Here is an 11,362-nt window from a genome sequence, read left to right as displayed (position 1 = left end):
AATTATAAAAACGTCTAGCGTCGTATCAATATCATGTACGTAGTTTGCGTTCATACAGATACGTTGTCACTATCTATCGACCAGCGATCTTTTATCCCTGCGATTCGCACCACCGAGCAAACGAGCGAAAAAATAGTTGATGTTATTTCATGTTACATCGCCGAAAACGAGTCTCGAGATCCTGAAGCAAAGTTCAAGTTCACCGTCTCTCCCTCGCTCACGAGCACCAGCTTAGCATGGTTCGAGCGACAAGGGTTCGACTACCGTATGGAAATACGCAAACAGAAGACGAAGAGCCATGAACGTGGATGGTAAGGCGATCGTTGAATTCCTCGATGTACATGAACTTTCTACCCGGGGTGGAGATCGACCCGGAACGACCCCGCGACGACCCAGCGACGACCCCGCGACGATCACGCTAAAAGACGAGTAAGTACACGATCCAATAACCAATGAGAGTGTCAGGCAGAGGCCCCGCTATCTAGAATCACTTGTTGGCCGATAGAGCTCGTCTTCGTATATAGTTGCAGTTGAAAAGCGAGGATCAGCCAGAGGCGCACTAGAGGTGGCGCGAATACGAGCTGCAGTCTAATAGAAGCTTACCAAGGTGGCTGAAATCGGTGGCGCAGATGAGCACGTCGTCGTGAACCAATCGCCAAGATTTCCGTTTCAAAGCTCATCGTTATCGTACGACTGTGAGTACCCTTTCTATAATTCGTCCTTGAATTTTAACGCGATCGCCTCAGCACTTTTGCTCGGATTAGATCGATTCGCCATCGACTGGATGTTTCCCGCGCTTTTGAAAAATCCTCCCCTGGCGGTAAATCGAAATTATACAAACTTAGAGGAACTATCGACGTATCGTATTATCATCATCGTCGTCGTACTGTTTACTATCGTAAGTTTCACGCGAGATTACAAGATGACGATCCGCGTCTCCTGTCACCTCTCGATCGGTCTATCGATGTGCGATTGAAATTTCGTCCTGATTTTCCCCCATTTCGTCCCGAGTGCAAGAAAAGTTTATTTGCGATCGATACGCTTTATATTTTATATTGTATGTATACGATGTTGAATCACGTACCCGCGTGTTCGCTCGTGACACACCTGTTCCTATATCGTACAAAAATATTTGTCATTCTTGGTTGGTTAAGATGGTGACATAGGAAACACAATACCGGTTATAGAAAGCGCGACGAACTAAATTTTCGACTTTGCTTTAGGTTTGATATATGTCGTTTCTTCGTAGTGCGGCTTTCAATGGGCAAATTTTTCGGTCGGTGAAAGCAGATCCCTCTTAAGTTGAGAAGAAAGTTGTATGTCTGAGCGACAAAACCGTGCTAGACTATTCGTGGGCGGTAATAGGAATGCGAATATCAATTTTGCAGTGATCGTCGAGTGACCTAGATTTAATAGTTATTTTTAAAAAAAAACAGTAAAGCAACGGTGAACGTTGATAACGGAATACGATACGTTACAGTTTCATTATGAATGACGATATATCTTATGTTCTCCTGTTCAGGAATAACGCGATTAATCACGTTTAAACAATTCTACATCGCTATCGTCTTGTCTTTTACGATGAAACGTATTTATATAATATTGTACAATCATTTTCACGGGTGTAGTTCAATTTGTAAACCAAAATTTATTTATTTTTAAGCAAAGAAATTTCGTAACGTCGATTTAATCGAAGATCTACGTCGATTTGATATCAGAGTACGAACAATTACGAATAATGATCTGAAAGTCAAGTAAAGTTCAATACCGTAGATGAAAGACGTGTGACGATCGAATGAATCGTAATCGAAGCTAGAACCATCGAACGGGACAAAAGCTTGTAAAGATGATTTCTAGTCACGTTTCTGTTTCTGTTACTTCGTTTTTATCACGCGATGCTTAAAATATTAATGTTCGAATTATATCGTCAATTGTAATCACGTTTCGCTACTCGTACAACCTTTTCATAACTCGATGCAAGGATTACTTTCCTTCGATTGTTTCCTGTTTTGGGCTTCGGTGACCTAGAACGTGGAATTTCCACGCAATCACGTTCGAATATACGTTTTCGCATTCATTCTCAAATCAAATATTCCCGCTAAAAGTATTGTATTCGCTTTTATCGAACGAGCAGTATGGTGTTCAGTTTTATGCTGTAAATAATAGGTGACGCGTTCATGGCACTTTCTCGGTCGTCATCGCGCATTGTTATGCAATAGTGAACAGAATGCTTCTCGATAAACGCGGGCAAACAACAGAATACATTACCGCCAACGTCAATTCGTACTTTGAAAACATCCGAGTATTCTGATGTTTCTACCAGTTTAACAACGAGATGTATCAATAAGACATAAACATAGTCTTCGTTTTCAACGATAATTGTTTATTGTTTTATACGATAATGCTTCTATTAGAAATTAACAAGGTGATTCAGTTGGCCCAGAGATAATAGTCTTGATTATCTTGCAATAACAGTGATAATTATATTCAATGAAATCAAATCAAAACAACGGCAAGAGCATACATGATAAGGTTATTACAATTATTATCTGCTCTCTTAATTTTACCTGAAATAATAAAACAGCGATGCTAATGCTCGTATAATATTCTTAAATGATAATTAAACAAATTTGAACTCGTAGAGATTTTATCTGACTGTCCGTCGGAATTTTTATTTGAATAACAGATACATCGATGCATTATAAAATTCTACATTTGGTCAAAGGTTTTCATTCTCTCGTCAAAATAAATGATTATCGATAAATTAACAAAGTTTAACCCGTTCCAGTTACTAAAAATAACGCGGTTGAAAATAAGGCCAGGTAGACGGTGAACGTCTACACATACATCTAGCCTACGGTATTTATTACAGAATGATTAAACAGACGTAATGCATATAACATGTGCCTCGAAGTAACTGAATTCTTTGCAAACATCGTTCGATCGAAGAGAGGATAGTTCTCCATTTATGTCGATTAACTATTCGCTTAATAGGCATATTTCCCGTTATGTGTTCTCTGCGTAAGCAACCGTAATATTCGATTGAGAAATTTTTATAACAGTTTCGCCACAATTTGATGATTCATGTTAAACGACATCGTAACGAACCCATTTAAATGTACGATAAAACTTTAGTTTCGAGAAAGCTTTATCTTAAGCTTGGAAATAATGCTTATTTATTAATTGTCTCTTAAGAACGACGTTATTACCTAAATAATATATTTGTGTAAAAATGGATTAAGGTAGATTGGTCTTTTCTTGAGATCTCGTTTTGCGTTCGTTACATTTTTCGTAATATCAGTTGGAAATATACTTGTACCGTTTCATTTTTCAAACGATTTAATTTCACAAGATCTTACGGTTTGCGCAATGGACCAAAAATCGGAAAATACCAACACGTTATGCAAGGTGAATAGATCTCAACTATGACGAACGAACAATAATAAAACGGCCTGAGCTATGTGTTTGTAATATTTGTCACGTGCCAGTTTTACAATGTACAAGCAGGAAATGTCTTGTGACAGTCGTAAACCGCACTGATTAGCTAATCGCAACTATATTTCTTCGAGCTTCTTCTGAACTCGATCTAAAGTTCCTCGCTATGATACTGCCGTAATCTTTTGGCCTTGTTAAGTAGTTACACGCAGTGTACTTTACATAACGTTTTTAAAAGTAAACGTCGATACAACTTCGACATAGATGACTAAATATGCACATATTATCGTACGTGTTTTCCTGGTCACCTTTTTGAATAAATAGAAGAGCGTGTAGAAATATGTTATACAGATTTATAATACACGAGGTAAATCAGAAGCTTATTTTCTATGTTATTTTTGCAACTCGGTAAAGTTTATTATACTATATATATATATATATATAATGATAAAATTTCAACGTCAAATTAATTACCAAAAAGTCAATTATATATATATCTATTTCATTAATGATCAGCTGACCGGTGACAACCTTCTTTTTTGTTTATTTAATTTGTACTTTACAATTTGTCCAGCTAAACATTTGGAAAATTTTTCTAACTTAATTGCTAAATAACACGTGGATGGTTACCCCCAGCGGGATACCATCTTCGAGTTTGACTACGTGACAACCTTAACGACAGAATGGCATTGTAAAAAAAACTAGGTTTAAACTCAGATACAGAAAAGGAATTCGTTAACCATGAGTCAGTCCTCGGTGTACTGGTGGTTATGATTATACTACGATGTCTATATTTGCAATATGTATCTGAATTTTAGTTATCTCAAGGTTCGTTAGAAATAGAACGCGCACGCTTTTTCAAATTATGTACATACTAAAAAATTACCTCGAATAGAGTTTTATTTAAACAACCGTTATCAATCGTTCGACCTTTTTCGTGCATTTCGATAAAAACAAGGCAGATTTGAAAATTTCGTTTGAGCGCACAAGAAATTCAGCGATGGATGCAGACAAGAAACGGTAAAGATGCCGGCCGGTCGAACGAGCACGTGATACACGCGTGACGGATAACCATTCCGTACGATCTTCGTATGGCTCGTCTCCTCCCGTTCCCCTACCTTCCTAGGGAAACGGCCGAGTTCGCTATTCCGCTCCCCACTGTACGGTTTTTACTGGCTTTCATGACGAGGTGGAAGAACGAGCAATACAGGCAGAACAATCGTGGTTCGTTTTCGTTCGAACTATCCTCTGCACTACAACAAGCACGCCACCTGGAAAATAGCGAATTTATATTTTTCATTTTTACGATCGTATGGAAGGAATTCGAGAAATGCAGGAACTCGAACAAAATGGAAATTTCACCGAGGAATGCGAATTTTTCATTTAGTCAGGCGTTTCATTAGAATGTAGGCCATAGCGCATAGTACGGATATTTCTGTTTTTTCTGTACGTTTTTTCTGATTCTGTTGCTTGTAATTGACGCGCAGACTTAAGTTATCTACATAGAATAGTGCAATTAAACACTTCGCGAAGAGTTAACGCATAAAAAGTTCTGTTTTCAAATACATAATAGATTATTGTCGCATGAAAGCGTATATTCTACAAATCTTACTCTCTCCAGAAAACAACTCTGACCTTGAAGTCCTGTAAAGAAATTTTGTTGATGTGATTGTTGTATTTAAATTGAAAGAGTTCTTAAGAAATTAGAATACCTTTTAAACGAAGTTTGTCTTGAAATTAATAGACAACATTTGAGCTCTTTACAAGTTTAATACTGTAGTTAAAATGCGACCCTCAACTCTATTAAATAAGTCATGGTCCATGATGCTTTGCAATTAGCGATGCGTTCGAATCGCTTGAAACTGTGTCAGGCAAACAACAAAACAAACGGTTATATCGATTTCTAAACACTTTTAGTTCGACAAGAATTCATAAACACTGCTCTATGATTGACATTATCAAATTGACATTACCAAAGTTTAAATTGCAAGATTTCATTTCAAGTTTCCATAATGCAAGTTTCAATTTTGCCACAATGCAAGACTTTAATCGTTGCTTAAAGTCATCGCTAGTACGATCGTTTTGCAAGTGTTCGCGGTTTAACGTACTTAATTAATCCGTTTGAAAGCCTGCGAAACGGGAAATCGAATCGAACATTTATCGCCGTCTGCACAATGGCCTTTTATTGTTGGTACGCATGAACATAGACGCATACTGTAGTTCCATAGGGACAAGCGCATGCGCCCTGCGGAGGACGTTCTCGGCGGGGTAGAGGGGATTAGCAGTATTCCACCGGGAGAGTCGAATTCGGGTAGTCGATCGTACAGGAAGCACGCCCAATCTGTGAGAGTTTGTTGATTATTTATTTTTTAAATTCAACGTTCCTCTGGTTGTCACTTACCGATTCTCTTTCCTATCGATCGTTCCGAATAATTAGTCCAGTAATCAGTTGGTAAATAGTGGTCAAGAATTTTCGAGTCGCGTCCGAAAAACGTTTTATCGATCGCACGGAAGATTAGCTCTGTTGTTGTTCGCCAATTTTCCAAAAAGTTAAAATTAGCGTAGGGCTCCAGCAGCCCAACTATTCTATTTTCAAACGGAAAAATGGGCGTGGACGTGTTCACCTTCCTGTATGAAAACTTGCGAGTCGATCATTTCAAGAAGTCATATTTAGGTAAGTTGTGATTAGTTGTAATGTCGCCATTAACGTAGCCATTGAATTATGCAGAAAGTGGGAGCAACCATTAAAAAAAAGAATTCACACTGAAAGCGCGAAACTTCGTTACGTTCATACGCAAAGTGTAGCACTTTTTCTAATTTTAATTCAATTTTTTAGTGTCATTTTAGGAATATTTGTTTAATATAAACTTTATAGATAGTGCGAATTTGATTATGTGGAAAGTATATTTCGAAAACAGCGTTCTCCCGGTTTGGAGAATATGACGTGATAAAACAGATAATTAAGGAAGTAGATAGATGCGAAATTGCAATTTTATGACGGTAGGTCGGGTAGTCGTTAAAACCTTTTTTCGAATCGATGTAACAGTAATGACAAGTAGATGTGGATAGAAATGAGTATGTATATCGTCTGCGTTTATTGACATAAGCAGATGTTACGATGTTTAACTTTACTATAGGGATAGTGAATATTTAAAAGGTTGGTCAACATGTCGCAATCAAGAAAGTGTTACTAGTTACTAAGTGATAAGATATATCGGTTAATTGTTGATAGGACAACGTTTTTTTTTCTTTTTCTTTTACTTTTTCTTCTTAATTTTTATCATTCATATACGTATTACTACAGATCAGTTTGGAAGAATTACTTGAAAGAAAAAACGTTTGCATTTAACTCAAGATATTTATGGGTTTGACATTTGATCTCTCCTACGTCAACAGACTTTCGTGTATTCAAACAACTTTGTTTAGAAGCGAGGAGTTCTGAAACCTATACGGCAAAGTTTAGTACCTTACTACATCTTGCACAACACAATCGGAACAATAAAATTCTAATCTTCTTAATAAACACGCTCAAATATACGTCTCAATTACGTACATCCTTTTTGTCACGCGTGAGTCTATATTCTCAATTATTTAGTTTTAGCTACATTAAAATACGTCTTCAGATTTGAAATTTGATTGTATTAATGTATTATTCTACCATTAAGTATTAATTGATTGTATTTGACGTATTAATACAGCTTCCTACATTTGGAAATTATTTACCGTAACATATCTTCGTGGATTTATATGATAATATACAAAAATCAGATATTTGGTAATAGCGCGTGCACATGTTTACATAAAAAAATCTCGAAAACTTACACTGTAAATATTGATAAAGGAATACCTATATTACCAATAACATTTGATCAGTTGACCCTTGTTACTTTACTTTTATTTATTCGACATAATAACTAAAATCTTAACTTTATATATAAAAAGTATGCTGCTGGGATCAGAAATGGTCACAGATCGTGGAATATCAAGTTGCTGCATCTGCACTTGCTCCGAATTTCTAATCAATACTCCGACGTTAAACTTCCGATAAGGATGTTTTGACGTCAGAAACAGAAGGTTAAAAGTCTCGTTTAATAATATGAAAGGGCAAACATGTAAGTTTTAAACATAAAGTTCAATATTAATCTTTGACTGAAGATTTAAAATACATAATAATAATTCTCAATTTTTTCGAAGAGTCTAGAATCACGAGAGTCGTTGAGAAGCGTTGAAAAATCGAAACAGAATCAACCCGATAGGAATCTGTATACTTTTACAATTTATTTTCATTATATAAATTGTTTGAAGTGAAATTCGAGAAATGAAAGTTGATTTGATCATTTTTATGGAAAATTTCACGTCGATAAAGGAGATCACGTAATCCACATAGTTGTTTCAGTTTTCAGTCATCGATTTTGATGTCGCTGTAATTTCCCTATTAATATTAATAGGTGTAGGATTAGAAGCTAGGTTATTCGAACGGAAAATGTGCAAGATTTCTATTTCAGATGTCGCTTTCACAGAAAGTAGACTTCCATTGAATATAAAAAATTAACGTAAAGAATTAAATTTAATTGGTAAATCTCTCAAATGTACATATAATTTTCGAGATAAAATTGATCGCCACATATTCTTTGCATTCGGTGGATCTTAGTCGTTCTCTGTATTTCGACTGTTAATAAGTTATCGAAAAAGGAAGTGCCAAGAGGAGTCCTAAAAGCGGTATAACGATCTCGCGAGTACATGCGAAAACGTTTTATGATATTTTCAAGGATAACTTTTAAAATATCAAATGACGATATTTTCAAAATGAAATAGTCTCGTTTTTCAAGTAACGAAACGTAGGATATGCTTTTATAAAATTCATTTACAGTTTGAGTATGAACTTCCGTTAAACTAGTTGCTGTTCTTGTTTGATTACAAATACTCTTGACCAACGATTCCATAAATTTCTCAATTTTCTTAATTGAACGTCATTGCCGTAGCCTTTGTACCAAGAGTTCAATTGATAGATACACTCGTGATTCATGACTGTACTTATTTCAGTTCCAATTGATTTAACACTCTCTTACTTATAACTGCGCTCGTCCATTAGACGCATTGATCCGGTAACACAGTCCTTAATCCTTATTCTTAATTCGTGTGACAGGCCAACGATAATAGTTCAATCATCATATATTTTTCGATTTTCGAAAACGAAATTTTTTTTTTAATAAATATCACACGTTTTTCTGCAATATTAGGTTATCTATGTATAATTATTAAAATACACGTATAATGTATACGAGAAGTAATTTTACAAAACAATTTATTTTTCACGAAACAAATAGCACAATCTATTAATCTTGTACAAGAAGAGTATAATAAGATCGAAATAAGAAATATTAGATTTATTATTTACTATCGACTGTAACCATTGTATCGTATGTAGAATGAGTAGTAGGTTTTGTAAGGAAATAATAGGTACACAACATGTTTTGTTTTATAATACTGTTTTATAATACTTACAATAATTGGGACTTATATTATTTGGGAACTTTTGGGACAACCTAATACATCGATTTATATAGCGAGTATTCATTCGTCTACCTACATGTTGTTCCCTTGTGTAAATATCGGTACTGCGCAGGACAGGAAGGCCACAGTGAAAGCAGTGGAAAAGTACTGGGTTGTTGGTAGGGTCCATAAACGTGCCATATACGGTTTAAGGGTTTGGAGGGTATCTTACAGATAAGAAAAAGGACAATTATAGACAGAGATAGAGTTCCTGGATTTACAATATCGTCTACCTTTTGTATCCATAAATGCCTCGGTGAATTTTGCACTGAATGCAAACATCTTTTCAAACAAACATGTATGTATTTTTAAATATGGGAAATTAAGGAAATCATGAGAGAAGTGAGTCGATTTAGGATAGTTGAATACAGGACAATGCTAACATTTCTGCACGAATCTGAAATATGTATTTCTGCTGAAAAATTTTCTAGGAATTTACGTTGCAACGAAATAAATTTAATACAGGGCGTAGGAGGTTAATGGTCATCTGACCACGATGAATAATCCTCCATTTATTATAAATCAACGATTTATTACCAGTAACTGTCGAGAATATACAAATTCTTGTTTCTAACGGGACTCAAGAAATTTTCAATTCATCAGTCGAACGCAAACAAATTTCTAACTGAAAGAATGAATGGTCGGCTTGCGTTTAACGGTATTTTCGTGCAAATTGAAAGCATACCAACAAACATTTACCAGCAAACTTTTGATTTCGTGTCATGTTGAAAGATAACTTATGGAAGTTGTAATTTTTCACGACTTTGTTTTCAAACAAAAACCGATAAACTATTAAGTTTATAAAAACTCGAGTGCTTCAGCTAAGCTGAAACTCGAGAAGTCGCAATAACAACGACCACGTGAAAGCCGCTCACAATTTCACGAAGCAAGAAAGATATCGACTATCGCTACTTTACTTGCGTGCCCAACATCGATCGATGACACGCGAGAATATTCTCAATTATTAGGGATTCGAATCGTTTTTCGAAGACGTCATATCATACGGAACACGTGTTTCCACATCCCCGTTTAGTAAACAGAAAATCATGCGACGAAGAATCGGCCAGCGATAACCTGGAACGGCTGGAACACGCTTACGAGTTGGCATGCAGCGAGAAACGAGCGGTGGGGAAGCCGAACGAGCACGTGTTCATCGAGTGATAGAAGTCTTTTTCTTCGACCGAATAAGGTGACCCTATCCTGATAGTGGGGTCTGGCGAATGAACGAGCGAGCGAGTAAACACATACACACTTACACGGGCAAGTCGTAAAATCAAGAGAATGACTAGCGCTAGCAAAACGAAGACGGAAAATTTATGTTGTACCGTAATGTATGTATGAGGGAGAAAGCAATAGAAAAATCAAGAGATTGTAGTTAAACAAAGATGGAAATACGCAACGTACAGACAGATGAGCTCAGGTATAGCAGTGGTGGGAGTTGATCATCGCCGTGTACCGTGCGTAGGAGAGAAATCGAAGTACACAAGCGAACGAGTGGAAGCATGATAAAATGTGCAAGGTTGTGTTATTGTACGTGTGCCGTCTGCGCGCACGTGTGTATGAGAAGGGAGAAAGAGAGAAAGAGAGAGAGAGAGAGAGTGAGAGAGGGAGCGAGAGAGGGGTTAAGGAAGGATTGAAAGAGATTTATGCACGGTTTTGTATAAAAGATAGATCTTGCGAAGATCGTTAAGGCAAAGAAAGATAGTAGGAGCACGAAATTTTTCTTAGGAAAAAAAGAGGCATATAAAGAAGTACGTAGTATAAACGTGTGCGGGATACCAACGGAGGTGAGAGTAAGACAGTCTAAATGCATGGAACGCAGAATGAAAAAAGCAAAAAAGTCACATAAGTTGCCGAGTGTAAGAGGAGGATGCCATGAATTTGTCGTGAAGGTACATGCGCAGTTACATAACGCGCAAACAATCCTGCGTTATCTATCGCACGAAACATTAAACGGGATACAATTATGCATTATAACTAATAGCACCGTAGAGCGTGAGAAGATTTTTGATTTATAATTTATACTATTTTTAGGAGCACAAGCTTGCATAGTGCAGTCATCTTATCAGTGTGTACACACCTTAATGCACGCGCTTGAACGAGCAAACAAGAGAGAGACGCGCGCCTGTACGAGCGAATGAAACGGAAATAGTGCGAGCCTGTTGCGAGAGTATTGAACGTTTCGCGAAGGAAAAAAGGACAAAATTCCCATAAATATATGAACTTCGGAGCAAGACGAGCGTTTAACTAGATGCGTTGCTTTCGACAAATGAAAGAGCTTCACATTAATCCACTGTAAGAAACGTTCTCGTGTAGTCCAACGTATAGAAACTGTGAAGGAGCGAGAGAGAGAGACGTTCGTATGGAGTGTGAA

At 36.7% G+C, this 11,362-nt stretch overlaps 1 protein-coding gene across 2 annotated transcripts in view; it reads left to right on the top strand.

The window, feature by feature from the left end:
* The first annotated feature begins 536 nt into the window (after positions 1–536).
* LOC117216743 (peroxidase-like) overlaps positions 537–11,362 on the top strand; it is a 34,303-nt gene continuing 23,477 nt past the window's right edge. The window contains exon 1 of one of the 2 annotated variants that reach the window (XM_033463715.1): positions 537–695. Coding sequence is in view for 1 of the 2 variants with exons in the window: in XM_033463713.1 (XP_033319604.1) it covers positions 6,040–6,109 (70 nt within the window). In the remaining variant the exon portion in view is untranslated. Of the gene's footprint in view, positions 696–5,720; positions 6,110–11,362 lie in introns of those variants that run through there. The other variant, XM_033463713.1, reaches the window with a different exon arrangement.

Source organism: Bombus bifarius, unplaced genomic scaffold (assembly GCF_011952205.1).
Source record: "Bombus bifarius isolate JDL3187 unplaced genomic scaffold, Bbif_JDL3187 scf7180000007973, whole genome shotgun sequence".
NCBI classification, from domain to species: Eukaryota; Metazoa; Arthropoda; class Insecta; order Hymenoptera; family Apidae; genus Bombus; species Bombus bifarius.
This window is presented reverse-complemented; position numbering and strand designations above follow the sequence as displayed.